The 18,470-nt window shown below is 44.2% G+C and overlaps 1 protein-coding gene across 28 annotated transcripts in view; it reads left to right on the top strand.

Annotated features, from left to right (window-relative positions):
• The window catches only part of MSI2 (musashi RNA binding protein 2), a 398,612-nt gene that overhangs the window by 198,304 nt on the left and 181,838 nt on the right, over positions 1–18,470 (top strand). For all 28 annotated transcript variants that reach the window (XM_053366579.1, XM_053366584.1, XM_053366586.1 and 25 more), the window contains one exon: positions 14,213–14,261. In XM_053366579.1, the coding sequence (XP_053222554.1) occupies positions 14,213–14,261 (49 nt within the window). The remainder of the gene's footprint in view (positions 1–14,212; positions 14,262–18,470) is intronic.

The raw sequence follows: 18,470 nt of genomic DNA, 5'->3' as shown, positions 1-18,470 counted from the left end.
CCTTAGTCAACCCAGGTCAAGCATTGCACTAGCTGAGGAGGGCACTAACTTTTAAAAGCTTTTTTTTATATTAAAAAATTCCTACCACTCGCAATTGTAGAAAGAAACTTGAAAACATACAAGAAAGAAGCACCTCAACTCTGGCTTTTAAAAAACCTGTATCATGAATACTTAGAGAGAGAAAATCTGGAAACTGGTCAAGAAAATGGCTATGCTGTTTTTTGTTTTTGCTTTTGCTTTTCCTGGTTGGGTAGCGGCCCAAAGGGTGAGCCATTACTTCAGGCTGGCTGGTTTGCTGTCCATCTGCAACAAAGCAGGCAGGAGGGGACTGCTGTGACTTTGTCTCTCTCACCACTGATGCTGGGGGGAAAATGAGCTTGCAGAAGACTGGTTTTGGTTCAGGGCTGAGGGGGTGAACCAACATTGTTCTCATAAGACTAGGGTTTCAAATTCAGCTCGCTTTTGTAGAACAAAGAAGAAACCTTTAAAAAAATCAAGTCCTTGATAAGGAATCCTATCAGGCATCTCCCCCCCCCCCCCGCTTGTTTAGTAGAATAATTCAGCGACATTTTATTTACATAAAGCTGTCACATTTTGGCTAGGATTAGAGGGAAGTAGTACATTGCATGACATTCTGTCAGTTTTATGTTGTGAAGAAAGCCATATTGACACTGATGGCTGTTTAACATCCTCCAGATTTTGTTTTTTGAGAGAGTGCTCTGTTTCGGAAGTGGGCTCAGAGCCCTTCTGCTGCACAGCCTCCTGATCTTGGCGCTGATGTATATCCACCTGTGCTGGAGAAAGAGAACTGAGGTCTGTTTGCATTGAAAATCAGTGCTCTTTGCAAAGTATGTTAGCCACAGCAGTTTCCAAGAATTGGTAACTGCAATTACATTTTTGTTGTACAGACAAAAGAAAGTGCTTATTATAATTGAAGCGGGTCTAACAACTTAGCAGAAACAAAGTTCCATTAAAACAAATTCCCCATTGTAAATCAATAAGTTCGTTCAAAAGCCATTGAGCGCGGTGGATTGGGGCTTGCCTTTCAAGCAAATATGTTTGCGATTCTGATAATTTGAATCAGAGCATGGCAAGATGTTTAATCACTGTTAATCTGACAGCATTAGAGATTATGCATGACAGTTGCTTCAATAGTTCTAAATGCTTAAGTCAAAACACACGGCAGTGACTTGTGCTGAAGGAACCTAAAACTGGTGGGGAATAGAAGTCAATCCAGGCTACACAGCTGATGTGCAGGTGGCATCACATTTTTTTAAGGGAGCGAATGCACATCTTAGCAGTGGAGCACCAGGCTTTGCATGCAGAAGGTCCTGGTTTTCAATCCCTGGCATCCCCTGTAAAAATAAAATATTGAGCGGCAAGCTTGGAGGCCTTGGAGATCTGCTGCCAATCTTTAGAGAAAGCGTTGAGTTGGACAGACTGGTGGGTGGTCTGGCTCGGTATGCTATTACTATTATTTATTATTTATTAAATTTTTATACCGGCCTTCGCCCACAGATCTTAGTGTGGTTCACACCTTTGTATATTTGTATGCAAGAATGTGTCAGGACTTGGGAGTAAAATTGCTTTTCCTTTTCCAGTCAGCTAGTACAATGAAGTTGCAAACTGTTTAGGAATCAAAGAGACTTGGGTGGTGATCCTTCCTATGCTTGGTTTATGAGCCTTAAGGTCCAAAATGGTGCTAAAGAAACACTACCTGCTAAGTTCTAGGCCGCGGCCACCTCTGGTTTTCCTAGTAGAAAGGCAAAAGACATTGCTCCTTTTTCTTTATCACAGTCCCCCAGATTCAGCCTCTGTTTTGAGGAATGTGTTGGCAAACGTAGCAGGTTTATATAATGCATTCCATTCTGCAGAGTAGGAAATACGATCCTTATCAAAACAGGTTGGCATTCCTTTCTTTTAATGGGCCTTGTGTCTTTTCTTCTATACCTATACAGGTCTCTTCATTGTGAATGGAAGGATAGATTTCTCCCGTGTATTGATGGCTTTTGCAGCATGCTAAATTTTGTCTTGGACTGGGATCGCAAAGTGCATCAAACTTGATTAACATACAGTACATGGAAGGCCATAGGAAGCTCTGTAGCTCTGTGTTTTTGATATGTGCACTGCACTGGCTATATGGAGGTGGTACTTACAGTCCAACCCTGGGATCTCATGGCAAGGTGACTGGGGGGGAAATCGCCTTGCAGTGAATTAAAAACATTTTGGTCTGCTGTTTGGCCTCTTAATCAAATGGTGAGTGACTAAGAATAGTGGCTCCCACCAGTGACTCCCTCAAAATGCCCTTGAGCAATGCAACATCTTGTATGTTCTAAGAAAAGCATTGTTATTGCTGCTGGGGAAGGGTAAGGCCAACTCTTGCACCAGTGAGTAAATGTGAAATCTGAGTAGTTTTGGAAAAGATTCCAGACTAGTATTGTTACATGTCTTAGAGCAATATAACATAAATTCTGCAGACCAGAGATCCATCTAGGCCAGTATCTTTCTTTCTACATCAGCCCAAAAGAAGCCTCCTGGGAAGCCCAGAAGCAGGGCATGAGGGTCATAACCCTCTCCTGTTGTTGCTCCCCATCAACCAATATTCAAAGTATGGCTCTGAACATGGAGGTGCCACATAATGATCATGAGTAACAACTACTGATAGTTCTCTTCCTCCTCCATGAATTTCTCTAAGCCTCTTATAAAGCCATTTAAACAAGTGATGGTCTCCCCAGTTTGTGGCAGTAAATTCTTAGAATTTAACTAGCACCTAATCTCTTCAGATGTTACCAGGAGGTTCTGCTGAATGGAGCAGTTCTGCACTTTAGGCAACCCTCGCTAACACCTCTCCAGATATTACCTCTTTAGGTCTTTGCGGGCAGGAGTTGGAGCTGAAGTCAACTACTGCAGGCTTTAAAAAATGTGGCTCAGCACAACTGTCTGGCAATTATGCTTTGGTTTGTGCCCAGGCTTAAGTTGGCATTGTGAGACATGGCTAGTGACTTGGCCCTGACTCCTGACCAGCCAAACCCCATTATTAACAAGCTGTTGGCTCAGCACCCCACAAAAAGGAGCCTATTTGCAGAGGCCAGAGCACACAAGGCCTGCACTGTAGAGACAGTTCAGCCTTGTGACATTTTGAGTAAATAGTCAGTGGTTTATCTTAATTACCAGAAGGAAAGGAAAAGATGCCCTGAGGGGTCATCTTGGATTTTAAAAGCGGTGGGTAATCAGGTTAAAATACTTTGTTTTTGTCCAACTGCGCTGTAATCTAACTGCAAGGCTTGATAAAAATAGGTGCTATCTCCCTCCCACCCACCCCAGCGCCGCCCCCACCTGGCTTTGCAACATGCAATTGTCTTGTTTAATTTATACAGGGGAAAATAGTAAATCTGCAGGAGTGAGTTGCTGGCTCTTAGAGTTTCACTTGGGTATTTAAAATAATAGCACCTGACAGTTTACGAGTAGCTAAGAGGTTTTTTTCTGCTTCAGAAAGCAAAATATTGTATGAGTTGTGCAATGTGTATAAATAATTGGAGGAATTAAGCCAACAGTGCCCAGTATGGTTCCAGAGTGAGAGAACGGAAAGAGCAGGAAAGTTCGCATGTGAGGTTGGGCAAATTTTAAATGCAGCATATATCTGTGTTGTTTGATCTCGTTATTGTTCTTGGACTTTGTCTAAATTTTCAAACTATTGGGGGAGGGAGGTCACACTGTTAAATCCCTTCTTAGCTTTTAAAAGACAAACAACAACAACAACAATCCTGAGCTAAGCAAATCAGCAGTGGTCAAAACAAAAGTGATCTTCAACAGCTCCTTATAGTGATGCTGAAATTAATATCGAATCATAGAACAGGTGAAATGGAAACCTTTTTTCTGGCCCGGTCAGCTGTTCCTAATGCATATTCTTTGCCCCACTGTGTCCTGCTGCAAGATGAGTACTTGTTTGCTATCAGGAACAAACATATATAAGTCTGCAAAGCACATCCTCTTCTGAATGTAATAAACTTGCAAACTGCTTTGTAATTTTGGGCTGTGCCAAAAAATGTCTTATTCTCGCTGCTGGAGATTATTTGGGGGTGGGAGTTCTGAACATCTGTCCTATAAAGTGGACTTTGTTCATCTTCTCTGGGCAAGATCAGGTGATATGTCAGTTTAAATCAAAACAGTCGGGCAATTATTTGCCCCCAGGTCACCCCGAGTGGTGACCTGTCTACTCTGGGCATCTCATTTTAGGCACTCATGCCTGAAAATAAACTGTTGGGTGTAGCAGTTCCCAAGGTGGGAATCATCTGGAAGGCCACACCTGAGATCACCTCTTCTGACTCTTCTCGTTCTTTTGGGCCAGAATTAGCTTGATGAGAAATGAGTTGGGTGTAACATCCTTTCCAGCATGCATCATCAGCAGTTGTGCATAGAAGTGTACATATTGAGGTGATACCTTCAGCAAGTCACCAGGATCCATTCTGGGAAATGGTCCTGTGGACATAAGCTCCAGTCATTTCATTGACCTGCCTTGAGCAAGATGGTATTGGGATTAGAGGGAAAACTTTGAATTTCTGTTCTTTCCAATTACCTTAAGCTTTCATTGTTTCAGTATGGATATTAATTTTGATTTTCCTGCTGAAGTAGACAGAAGCAAACTGAGCAGTGCTGCATTGCTCATCCAGCAAAGCTTCATCTTCCCATGTTCAGGAGACGTAAGCTCAGTTTGGTCCTCTTGCAGAGTAGCTGCATGCTTGGACCCCTTCATGTTTCAGAGTAAGCAAGTTTCACCCCACCGATCACCCAAGCCAGATTCCTCCAGCTGCTTGGCAGTCCCCCGCCCAAAGAGCAATGAAGCCTGGCAACCCTGATGGTTCAGCACTGAGCTTTAATGGAGGCTGCAGAGAGTTTGCTTTGTGTTGTTTTTTCTTTCCCGGTGCCTTATTTCACGGCTGTCACTATCTGTTCTGTACGTATTCGAAAAGATTAGCTTATTGACAGGCTCCTTGATTCAGTAGTAATAAACTCGTTGATTCCACAGAGCCCAAGATAGATCTGTACAATTATCACCTCGGTCAACATTCATTAATTGGGGGTGTAAGTGAATGGTGAATGTTACACTTAATGGCAGATGCTTCTTGGGCAAAGATGCACAGGGGCATGCCTGGGCTACAAACCTGAATACTGACTTTACTGTTATAGTTTCCACTCCAGGACCTAGAAATGATGGTTCTGTAAGGGTGGGTCTAGAGTCAATTTTATTATTGTTGTTATTATTTTTGATGAGATCTGGTGCTGGTGTGTGTGCATGCGCTCCTGTAAACCACCCTGGTAATGTTGATTAAAGGTCAGTCTAGAGATTCTTCAAGTTAATTATAGTCATGCAAGGACAGGTCGCTATCCACTCTGTATTCCACAATCTCTTATTGTTGATCCTTTCCTAACTGGTTTTTGGAAACTCAATAGGTCCCACTCCCTTCTCTGAGCTGAATATGCCTTTCCATTGTTGAGTGGTTGAACAAAGTTCCCAGGAAGAAACTGGCATACAGTTTTGAGTTATTTTATTGCAGAAATGCCATGGTTGTCTTTTTAAAATGAAAGATGTCATATAGATGCAGAGATAGATACACCACGATTAAGAGAGTTCATGGAGACACAAGGAAAATTGTGCAGGCAATATTCTATAACCATTTACTTAATAAGAAGTTAATTTTCCATGATTCTAGACAATTCAAGTCTATTGGGTAGCTGCCATTCACTAATGAAACACTTGTATAAATATTTCATAAGATAATTTTGGTTACTTGGACCTTAGCTTCCTTCTGTTTTGCATTAAAACCCTTCCACATACACACACTCCACAAAGTCTTTATAGGCCTGTCTGTAAAGAATAATATTGCATGTAACCTGCAAAATAAAAAATGCAGTTAGCTGCTTGATCCATTGATGTAGGGGTGGTGGTGGGGAATTGGTGCCGTGAAGGCAGGACTTGGGGACAGCAGGGCTGGTTTTACCACATCTTTAAGACATCCGGATCCCCTGCAATAAGTCTATTAGCTCTAAAATAACTGGAGGGAGGGGAAAGCCTACAGAATCAAGTTGAAACTGTTCTTTCTGATTCAGCCATCTGTTGAGGTGGCAAGTGACAGCAAGTTGTAATATGGGGTTTTAAGAGCAGCAGTTGCTAGTCAAGGAGAGCACAGATCAATGCGCCAACATCAAATGCTGCTTCTGCATGACATCTGTCAGAAGAAACTGTTGCTTCCCCCTCTTCCCCAGCCATAAGTGGCTGATGGTGCTCTTGTCTCTCTACTTGAGTAATTGCCCATCACGGCTCTTTCTCTCTGTCCATTAACTAAACTACCACCTTTCCCCCCATAACCATCCCTGCTGAAGGTGCTCAATGACAATTTCTCCGCCCCAACTCTCTGCTCGCATTGCCTGGGCCAGGATATGGGCATAAAGGGCCTAGTCATGTCTGCTTGCTCCAATTCAGTTGATGTACTTAGACACATAGCAAACACCAAAGTGCTCTAGGCTCTCCTGCTTTTATGCCATTGGCATCCTTTTAAATGACTACACCAGAGAGACAGCATTTACTTGCATCTTATTTAAAGTATATGGTTTAGTGGCAGATGACAGTGCAGCATTAGAGAAGCAAGATTATCTGTCATGGGACTTGATTGGGAGTTGATACCAGATTTCTAAACTGTGCAATTTTGGGGAACTTGATGTGAGCCAGATTTTAGAGCAGGGATGGTGACCCTGTTACCCTCCTATAAGCCACTGTCAGCATGGCCAGTAGTTAACAGGCAAGGGGAGGTGTAATCCAACAACTTCTTGAGAGCCACAGGTTCCCCATGCCTGGTTTATAGCATTCAAACAGGGGCTGGGAAATTGCTCAAATCACAGCTCTAGCTGTGGGTTCCTGTGGAGAGTCTTGGGCAATGTCCCCACATCATTCCTTTGTTCCCAGTTAGTAAATTGAAAGAGCTCTCTCTATACCAGACAAAAATTATTAATATCATGTAGCATTGCAAATAGTTATTTATTACAGTTTTTTTAGACCCTCCCTTTCAGAGCACAAATCCTTCCACTGTAGTGACACCAGAAACACATTAAAAACCATAATAAGTCATATAAGCATATAAAAGTAATCAGGATCCTTCCCACCGGACAATTCCTTTGGGGAATTGAGGTTGTTAGCAGTTGGGCTGGTGCTTTGGAAACTCCTGCAATGACAATTGCTCCCCCTAGTTTAGTGAAAGGCCCATCCGAATACATGGGAGAGGAGTTGAAAGATGTCAACTTAACTTTTTTTAAAGGGTTGTTTTTAAAATTGCTTTTGACCCAAGGCTAGAAGGCTTTTAGGGAGCCTGACTGATGCTCTGCTTCTTGGCAGAAGAAATTGTGGAAGGGCCTGTCATAAGGAGGAGTTACTCAGTCACTGGGCTCTGCCTTGTAGCTCATGGAAGTGGTATCCCAAAGGATAATGACACCCTGCTTGACTTGACTCAAGAGCAGGAATTCACTGGTAGTATAAAATCCCTGTTTTCTCCCTGAGCAGTACTGATTAAAGACAGTGTAGCACTCCCCTTCCTTTTTAAAAACTGCCTTAAGAAGTAAACATTAAATAAACCAAAGCCCATTACTTGAACTTTGTCAGAGAGTAAATTATATTTGTTTGATCAGAGAGAGGAAATGGGACATACCGTATTTTTCGCCCCATAGGACGCACCTAGATTTGGGGGGGGGGAATAAAGAAAAAAAATTATTTCCCCCCCAGGCGCAGGGCTGGCGCAGGGGAAGCCCGAGCTTCCCCCGACCCCAGCCCCCAGAACAGGCTGCCGCCCCAAGCCTTGCGAGCCCTGCAGGACCTCCCACCGGGTGCGCGAGGCTTGCGGACATCTGCCCGAAGCACGGGTCATGCTCCACAGCGCGCCCCTTGCTTCGGGCTGCAGGCTGCCGCCCGCAAGCCTTGCGCGCCCGGTGGGACCTCCCACCGGGCGCGCGAGGCTTGCAGATAGCTTCCTGAAGCCTGGAGAGCGAGAGGGGTCGGTGCGCACCGACGCCTCTCGCTCTCCAGGCTTCAGCGAAAGCCTGCATTCGCCCCATAAGACGCACACACATTTCCCCTTCATTTTTGGAGGGGGAAAAGTGCGTCCTATGGGGCGAAAAATATGGTATTTATTAACTCCTAAGTTTGTTATTGTTTTTAATTTTGCAGCAAATGCTACTTTTCTGTCTACCCTCACCACAGTTTTGAACTGCTGAGACTTTTGAGAGCATTTAGTAATGCCCTGATATTTGATGCTCTTAATTAGTTTGGATTAATCAGTTCTTGTGAGCTGCCATATCGAGCCATGTGGGGATAACTGTTTTTTGTGGTTGTGCTTTGCCTTTTACAAAGGAACAATTTGCACTGGTAAATGCTTTTATTTTGTTCAGTGGAAAAGCTTCTTTGTAGTGCTCAAGAGCTGGGGTGGAGAGACCTGCCTGTAGAACATCTGGGCCATCCCTGAGGAGCATCCATGACTTCTCCTTGCTTGGCAAAAATTGCAGGTAGCCATGTTGGGAGACATAATCACAAGAGAGTGTCTTTATTTGGGACAAGCGAAAAAGGCACAAGGAAGCTGATCCATAAAGAAAGTGTCAAAACTCTTCATCAGGCTATGGCGGGGGGACAGGACAGAAAGGGGTGGGGAGGGGATGTGTTTGATGGACCTTAATCTTCCTACGCGGGGGACGTGGGTGGCGCTGTGGGTAAAACCTCAGTGCCTAGGACTTGCCGATCGCATGGTCGGCGGTTCGAATCCCCGCAGCGGGGTGAGCTCCCGTCTTTCGGTCCCAGCTCCTGCCCACCTAGCAGTTCGAAAGCACCCCTAAAGTGCAAGTAGATAAATAGGTACCGCTTTATAGCGGGAAGGTAAACGGCATTTCCGTGTGCTGCGCTGGTGCTGGCTCGCCAGAGCAGCTTCATCACGCTGGCCACGTGACCCGGAAGTGTCTCCGGACAGCGCTGGCCCCCGGCCTCTTAAGTGAGATGGGCGCACAACCCTAGAGTCGGACACGACTGGCCCGTATGGGCAGGGGTACCAATCTTCCTACACATCTGAAGTTTGTAACAGCCTTAACATGGAGTAAAAAAGATGATAGGTTTTGGCCAGCCTTAATAAAACAGACAAACACACACAATTGAACCAAAGGTTACTGAGAGAAAGGCAATGGCTGGTTTCTTTGTGAAAATGTGAAAACTGCAGCAACTTGAGTTCTGACTCCAGTACTCCATGTTTAGAGGCAGAGGCAGCATGCCACTGAATACCATTATAGTGATACCTCTGGTTACGAACTTAATTTGTTCTGGAGGTCTGTTCTTAAGCTGAAACCGTTCTTATCCTGAGGCGCGCTTTCGTTAATGGGGCCTCCTGCTGTGCATGCGCCTCTGGTGCACAATTTCCGTTCGCATCCTGGGGCAAAGTTCGCAACCAGGAGCAGCTACTTCTGGGTTAGCGGAGCTAGTAACCTGAAGCGTTTGTAACCAGAGGTGCCACTGTACTGGGAAGGCTGTCCTTTCCTTTGTCCTGTCCTTTTGTGTGGGCTTCCTGGAGGGAAATGGTGCCTGTTGTGGGAGGCAGGGTACTGGACAAGATCGATGTTTTGTAAGAGGAATGTATATAAATACTTCTATAAATAAAAAAGATACTTCATTTATTTCACATCTCTCTTTAAAGGCGTGCGTGCATACATGCACTCCTCTTGGTTACACACTCCTTGTAATGAATCAAAACCAAGACAAATGGGATTAACTCCTGCACTATATTTTGCAAACTGCTTCCAAATCTTGCTAGAGTTTCATTAGGGCTTCATGGGCCAATATGACTGGGGGAATGAGAGAGATCAGTTTGCTTAACCTCTGGTTTTCATGCCAGGTACCTTGACTTTTCTTTCCTCCCTTGATGGGAAGGCACAAGAAGCTTGTGTCTTGATGGAACAGACACCCGTGAGAAAGTCCATTCTTTTTAGCTTTTGCATATTCAGATGCCTACTGGTTTCTCTTCAGGCTGTTGTGCTTAGATTTCAGGGGCATTAATGGGACTGACTGAATGAATAACCGCATTCTCAGCCCCTTTACCTGGCAATGATATGATTATATTCTCTCTCTCTCTCTCTCTCTCTCTCTCTCTCTCTCTCTCTCTCTCTGTGTGTGTGTGTGTTTTAAAAAGTTTTTTCTCTTCTAAGAACTCAGCCTTATTCATATTGACCCCTAAACTCCCCCCTTTCCTGTCAACTTACATGTTTTATTTTGTAGAGGCGTTTATAGAATTTCTCTTTCCTTGCTGCACTTTATCTGTTCAGGGGGTATTGAGTAGTGCCATTGTGTCACTTGGCTGCTGAGGAAAGAGGCTATTCTTCTGTGACAATGGGTGCCCTACAAAAAAAAAATCACGTGGGGTGGGGCAAACTTAGAAAGGGCTGAGGCAGAGATAAAATGTTCTGACCTTAGGAAGCACAACAAAAAGGATAACCAACTAGGCTTGGCTTGAAAGGGCATCCTGGCTTTAAAACATCCAGTGGGTATCACCCACTGATAGGTACAAACAAAAAGCGGCGCTTGGGAGAACTTCGTCCAGCTCCACCCAGTATTATAACTCCCAGCTTTGTCTGTCTCTTTTTGTCTCTGCTGAAACCTTTCCCCCCTTCCTTTTTACTGGGCTGTTTTCAGAGCCTAATCCAAAATTCTTGTTTATTTTCCCACCGTCATCAGTCCGAGTTAATCAGAAATGTCATAACCCTGCCGTTTGCTCCTCAGTATGAATGCCCGAACTTTCATCTCATCATCCTGGCATGTTTGAGCACTTTATAGCTGTGCACTGAACACTGGGCACCCCATGGGAGTCCAGGCACCACGCCACCCCAGTCATACAAGGGATAGTGTTCACCACAGAGTGATAAAAGTGTTACAGTAGGGAAAGAAAGATAATCAAAATTGTCCCTCTAAAGCAGGTCATAGCTCTGAAGGAGCCAGTAGGTGGCAGGGCCAATTCCACTCCCCAAGATTGTTCATGTATCAGTCTTCCAAGAATGGCAAGGCATGATGGTGTTATGCATGACAGCGTTTTAATGGAACAGTGCGGTGAAGTGGTTGCGATGTCACACTAGAACCAGAGAGAACTGGGCTTGGATCCTTATTCGGCCATAAATGTATACTTCTCAGTACTTTACAAGGTTGTTGTGAATATAAAACAGGAGAGGGGAACCATATGAACTGTCTGGTGGGATACATTTTTTTTAAAAATCCTTACTGCACCCCACAATCCATACATTGGGATGTCCTGCATATACAGTTACAAATCAATATCTGAGGTAGTAAGGAATCTAATTTATGGTTCGGTAGGGGGAGAGAGCCTTTTTATTGTTGCCATTGTTAACCAATTGGAATTCAACAACAACCTCTGGCGTAAGTCCATCAAGTAAAATTAGATGAATGAATTTTCCAGTAGAGAGTGAGGAATACATTAGTAATGAAGGCATTGGACAATTCCCTGCACCCAAACTTGCTCTTGCAAATGCATGTGTAATACTTTTATGAATCTGTTGCTCAGGTAGGCTGAAGTTTGGTGAGGGGGGAATTCATGTGCCAACTGGCTTGCAGCACCGTCACCTAGGTTACAGCTAATGCGGAGATGACTGCGTCACCGTGTGTGGTGCTCTCCCCTTAGACAAAGAGCAGCTCCCTTGTCGACTGAGTTCCTTGCTGTTTGTTACCCTAGCGACAAAAGTAGCTTAAAGCAACTCTGTGAACAAAGGGACTTCAGAGTGTCTGCCTCCTGGGAACTCGCCGAAACTTTTCGCCATCACGATGAGTTGCATCCGGTTCAAATCAGTTAATGATTCTATAAACTGACTCCGGGGTAGGGGCCAGGGGGCTGAACCCATCTGCCATCAGGGCCAGCGGGAGATGAGGCTGCCTGACTCTGGCTCCTCCTTACCGAAACACACAGTCCATTTTAGCAGAATGAAGTGGCAGAGTCCTGCTGCAGGTGATAAAGCTATATAGAACTATAGAATTGTAGAGTGGAAGGTACTCTGAGGATCATCTAGTCTAACCCTTGGCAATGCAGGAATATGCAGCTGCCCCATGCGGGAATCAAACCTGCAACCTTGGTGTTGTCAGCACCATTAAATGGTACAGGCAGCCTGAGTGGTTCAGTTGGTTAGTGGATGGTGGTGATACTACGTACAGTACTATCCTTCCTTTTACAACAGTGAGTCAAAGAGTACCTTTATACACAATGAGGGGCAGGAAAAGATCTCCCCCGACCAATAATTGTTAAGAACTGCATCTGCTTTAAATGCAGATGATAAAATGATAAATGCAGATGATAAAAAGTTCACAACTTTCTGAGCCTTTCAAGCACTGTTGATGATCAAACAAAGTTGTTGCTGATCTACAGAGCTAAATAAAGCATGACATCCATTCAAGAGGCTTTTATTTATTGCCATCTTGGTTTGTTTGTTTTTTAAATCAGATTCCTTATTAAATCTCCATTTGGTTAAGACTATTATTTTGACTTGCTTCACTTCCAGACAAATTCTTTTGGACATTTCTTTTAAGGGCACAGTATTATGCCAGTGAAACGTCCTGAAAACTCTACAGGGACAGCACGTGGTGATGGTGGGAATGAATGATGTGGCTGAAAATAATTCAGAGTACTGTTTTATCTTTCTGAAAGCAGTACTTTCAGAAAGAGTGTTGAACCTAGGTGTGGCTGTGCAGATTAAAGGTAGGTGGAATAAATCATGCAAATAATGACAGAACTTGAAAGCCATTTTTTGTCACACTTGGATACATTTAGTCAGTCAAGACCCTTCTCTTCTCTGAAGTGGAAATGCCAGAACCAATGCAGATGTAGCCTCCCGCTCCCCCTTTCCCACAATCTCCTGTGGCTTTTCAAAAGGGCTTTTGAATACCTTTGTGGCTGATCAGGTTTCTGCCTTGGACACCCTGTTGGAACCTCTTAAGGTTCAGTGGCTTTCCCCAAGGAAGGTCAGGGCTTTATATTTTCAGCTGAGTCTGTGGGTGTGTCTCTTATGTTCCCCCAGCTGCTGTGGTAGATTGGTAAGGGGGTCAGAGAAGTGGGGGGGGCTTCAATTTCAGGAGGGGTTTTTTGGACAAAGAGGCTTTTGAGCTGGGCAATACTGTGTGTGGTATCAGTTTTATTACGGGTTTTTTTGGGGGGGGAGTAAGTTCCTAATGGTTGTACTTATTTGCTTCCCCGCAGCTCCCCTGAAGGTAGGGACTGTTGGTGAGGTGAGCTGGCAGGGAACTATCTTGAGTTGTATCCAATGTCCACCTTTAAGTTAAAGTCACTTATTTGTTGCGCCGGCAGAATATTGTTGCACAAGGGAAAACACAAGTAGCATTACAAAGATTGTGGTACAGTGTATTGTACAACAAGAATAAGCTGTTGCACTACTTTTTCCTCTGTTACCTTTTTTGGGGTGCCTACATGTTCTTGTGTAATAATAATAACAACAATAATATCAGCTGTTACACAACAAGCTTCCACTAGCACACCTTTTGTGTTGGAGTCCTTTCTTGTGCAGCCTGCCATTTGCAAGTGCAAGGGCTCATGCATTAGCAGGCAGAGCAGGTTGGATACAGGCCCCCGGTTCAGCAGTAGCCTTCTTTTAAAATTGGAACTCTACTTGGATCCCACTCATAAAGCTGTCACAGGGTTGGATCCAACATAACCCACGATGCAGGAACTGTCTGGGGCCAATGGGAAAACCCATGGTGATGCTGGACCTCTTGGGTTGCACTTCTTTTGGGTGCACCTCTGCTGCTGTTGCCTTGAATCTCAGATACCAATGTAATAAAACAATGAAAATGCACATTCATATATTTGTAGGACAATATGCAAAAGTATTTATCAAAAGTCAATTACTACAGATACAACTGTTTGTTAAGTTAAACCACACATAAGTATGCTGATAATAACAATGGATTTGGTATTATCTACATTAAGATTTAATACTATGCACTCCTTGCTTATGTCCTCATCTATAAATGCTCTCTTTTCTTTTTGTCATCAATGCAAATATTTATATGTTTCTGATGTCATACAAAGGAACAGTGGCTTTGGGGACCATCAGCTGCTTTCTGGTATAACTTTAAGCACTTTTTTGAAGACCTTTAAACCAAACTTCTTGTTGTGTCTTGCAGGTAGAGGATGCCATGCTTATGTTTGACAAGACTACCAACAGACATAGAGGTAAGTTGGGGAAACAATCCCCAGGTCTGATGCTACCTTTTCACATTGGTTGGATATTTTGTGTTTAAATGAGGAGTGTGTTGTGAATGGCTTTCTGGGCCAAAGGATAGTTTAATTCCCCAAACAACAAGAGTTCCCCTCAGTTGGAGAAGCACCAATCTAGCTGTGAAGTTGTGAATCTTTCTCTCTCAGTGACCAAGATTCCGCAGTGATAATATTTGGCTTCGGGTGTTTCAAGAGGTTTTTGAAGTTATAAAATCGTAGAATTGGAAGGCACCCTGTGGGTCATCTAGTCCAGCCGCCTGCAGTTCAGGAATCTCAACTCAGCATGCATGACAGATGGCCATCCAGCCCCTGCTTAGAAACCTCGAGAGTCCATCACCTCCCAAGGGAGACCATTCAACTGTCAAACAGCTCTTCCTGTCAGAATGTTCTTTCTGATATTTAGTTGGAATCTCCTTTCTTATAGCTTGAATCCATTGTGTCATATTTGATAAGTTCCCTTTTCAGGCTTTGCTTTGGGTTTCTGTGTTGGTAGACTTGGGATCTGGACAAGTATGAAAAGTGACAGAACAGTTGCTTAGGTTACGTGGTTACCACTACAACTCTACCTGATGTGGAAGAAACCACAGCCAAAGGTGTTCTAAACGTTTGCACATGAAACCTCTCTCTAGTCCCTGACATATTTGATCCCTGGTAAGGGTGAGAGATTGAGTTGTAAACTACATTTCTGTGGCTTCTGTATCCTGTATCCACATGAGAATGTGGGTTTAAAAAAACAAATCATGGAAGCTATGAAAGCCTTGAACTGACAATTTGAGCAGGGAAAATTCCCTCCAATTTGAGGAGGGAAAATTCATACTCATAGCAGGGATGAGCTGCCTACAAAATCTTCATGTAGCGGTGAGAGTTTGCACACACTGTTTTCTGCTACTGGTTGTCACCACCTGAAAACTTTATCGTCCTCACTAGTAGCCTAGTGGAAAAAGGGGAAACTGTTTAAGACAAATCTTCATTGTACCGCTAGACCTCATGTACACTGGGGACTTCTTTTTTCACTTGTATCCCCTTTCTGGAAATACATGGAAGCTTGCTTGAAATGGAGGCTGTAGCCTGGCCGTTTCCCATTGGCAAATGTGTCACCAAATGTTGAACGTTAGTGCACACAAAGGCATTGAAAAGAAGCAAGGTAGGTCTTTGGTTTTGTGTTTTTGCAAATAAAAGCAAATGCCCATAGAGAGGAATTTTAGAGAGGTCTAGTTCTCTCTGTTGCCGTGGTTTTTCTATATGGTGAGTTGAAGTTCCACTACACATTTGCGCTGCAATTGGTCTGTGATGGCCTCCGTTATGCATACATGATTTAATCCCAGTTTCTGAGCCCATACAAAAGGGCCCAGCATTATAGTAGGCTGGTCAAATAAGCAGTGGATATCCTCTACAGTTGGTTTCACACAACTGGCAAAGACATTGGACTGTGGATAGATAAGTAGGGGTTTATAACTCTGTGGAGGATTCAGATGGGGAGTACTGAGTGACCTTGAAGTCTGAAGTCCTCCTCAGCTACAATAGAACCTTGGAATGTGTCTTTTACTGGGCTGTGGATACTAAAACACATCCTGAGAAACATCTGGGGGGTTAATGTTTTAGGGGCTGGATCATGGTCAGCGTTGGGCTTTGGAGGCTTTTCTGTGAAATGTAAGCAGGTGGGGTAACACTGCATGAATAAAACCAGTGGAGTGTCAGCCAAGCGTCTTGCAGGAGATTTTTGAACAATGGCTCCTGTCTACAGAGCTGCCAATTTGCATCTGTGCCCTCTTGATAGATGCAAAGTTAAAACCTTTGTCTCTCTTGCATTGAGAGTAGTGTGCTTTTCCGTCCTCAAGGCCCTCAGGTTCACTACTAATGCTTTCTTTCCAAATCGCTGCTTGACTGTTCACCTCTGCCGTTTGTCCGCTTGTTTCTCCCTGGAATTTTCAGCATGAAAGCATTTTGAAGTGAGGGCACCCATGTTTTGCATTTGCCAGTTAACTGTCTTGACTAGAAATGTCCTTTCCAAGTGCAGCTGAGGAGTTTTGGGGCTTGCAGTTGACCTTGGTGAACGAGCACAGTCAATGCTATCTGTCTTGTGTGGCATTGGCTTATCGGTGCTTGAACAGGTGTGGCATCCACCGTTCTTGCTCCCCGACTGTAACCATGTGCAACATTTCTCACATTTGAATCCAGTTAAAGTTTGGGTTCTTTATTCCCTCCCCCCCTTGAAATCTGATAGCCTGACAGCTTGCAAAGACATAATGAGAAGATGTTCAATAGGGAAGCAGCCAAACAGCCCTGGTGTGGTCTCCATGTGCCATTTCTCTCAGGCAGCATAAAAGGTGGCAAGTTTTAGAATGGAAATAGCGAAGGCGCTTTGGTGTCAAATTCTGGGGCTTGATTTTTCTTGTTAAGGGAGTAGATTTTTCCCTCCCAAAAGGATTTAATTAATGTCCCTGAGGCAGACTACAGTAACTTCTTGTTGGCACTTTTTCTCACCTGTAGCTTTGCTGAAGTGTGAGCAGAGCCAATTCCCATCAGTAACTTCCCCACCTTCCCACCTCTTTCAGATTTTGCCCTCTGGCAATGATCTGCAAAGGGTGCTGTGGGTGAAATTAGGCTGTTGCTCCTTGGTGCTGGACTTCCTGGCAGCTGAGCTCCAGGCAAGCTGCAGCCTGCTTGAGAACAGCTGTCCTAGTTGATAGGAAAGTGTGACGTAGCCTTCCCTTGGGAGCTGCTCACCAACTGCCTCCCAGAATCTGTCTAGATTGGCCAAGCAATGGAAGTCCCTACTGATTGGTGGCATTGGGCATGAATGTTGGCAACATTTCTCTCCGCCTTCCCGCCTTCCTCCCTTCTTTTGGTTTGCATCTAAGCTGAGGAAATGAGAGAACATAGCAAGCTTATCCCTCTGTGGCATCATCTGCACTACACATTTAAAGCAGTATCATACCACTTTCAACAGTTATGGCTTCTCCCAAAGAATCCTGGGAGCTCTAGCTTGTTGAGGGTGCTGAGAGTTATGAGATACCCCATGTCCTCTCACAGAGCTACAGTCCCCAGGATATCCTTATTACTTGGGAAGAGAGATGGATTGTTAAATCACCCTGGGAATTGTAGTTCTGTGTGGGGAATGGGAGACTCTAGACAATGCCCTTGTTCAGAATCTCAGGAATCTTCGTAAGGACTCATCATACCCCCAGATCAACTCACCCGGTTTGCAACTGATGTGCCTGCAAGTGGAGAGGAAGCATATATAAGCACTTCCAGAAGGAAAAGATAATTGAGCTATGTGGTCTTTGGCTGACCTGCACATAGTATATCACAACCATTGCAACGTTCCCTCTGTTTGGCTCCATATACAGCACAGATCAGCCAGAGCCCATGGAGGTCAGTTACCTTACCAAGGGGGCATCAGTTTACACAAGGCCTCCCAGCGATCAGATTGTGTTGTAACCTGACTGTCACCTCTGTTCTGCTGTCTAGGGAGAATAGAGTTCTTGTCATTATGGCGGCATTCTGGGAGTGGGCAGAGAGACGGAGGCAGAGAGACCGATTCTGAATGCAGGCTCCTGGGTGGTGGGAGGGCATGAAATATTCTTGATCTTTCAACCTTGTGTTGGCTCAGAGGGCCTGATTCTCACTGAGGTGAGACAGATCACTTCAGATTGCGTGTAGGAGCTCACATAATGGAATGCACCTACACACTGACACACAAAAAACACGTGTGTGTGTGTGTATGCGCATCTGCGCACACACACTGCACTCAGAAATTTAACATGGTAGGAATTCCAGTCTTCCCCCTGATCTGCTATATTTCTATGTGCAAATATTCCTCCTCTCTTTATTTTCTAATTTGGAGGAACATTTCATTATGTGGCCTAGAGAAGTATAGTGTAGATACATTAGATTTGCTCCAACTCAGTGAGAAATAGGCCTAAAAAATGCATTGTTTCAATACCTAACTCTTGGTATAATGTCGATATAAGCCACACCCACCCACACCATGTTTAACACTAAACCCGATGGCTGAGGTGGAGGCAGATATAGTTTATGGTTTCTGTTTCCAATTGGAAACAGAGCTCCCGAGAGTTGTCCCATCGATTTCTCAAGCACCGAACTGCTTAGTGTTTATACTCTGAGAAAAGGAAGGCATTTCGCCAATGGCTGCTCCGATTG

This window comes from Podarcis raffonei, chromosome 15 (genome assembly GCF_027172205.1).
Source record: "Podarcis raffonei isolate rPodRaf1 chromosome 15, rPodRaf1.pri, whole genome shotgun sequence".
NCBI lineage: Eukaryota > Metazoa > Chordata > Lepidosauria > Squamata > Lacertidae > Podarcis > Podarcis raffonei.
Note: the sequence above shows the minus strand (reverse complement) of the source record. Positions and strands in the feature narration are given on the sequence as shown.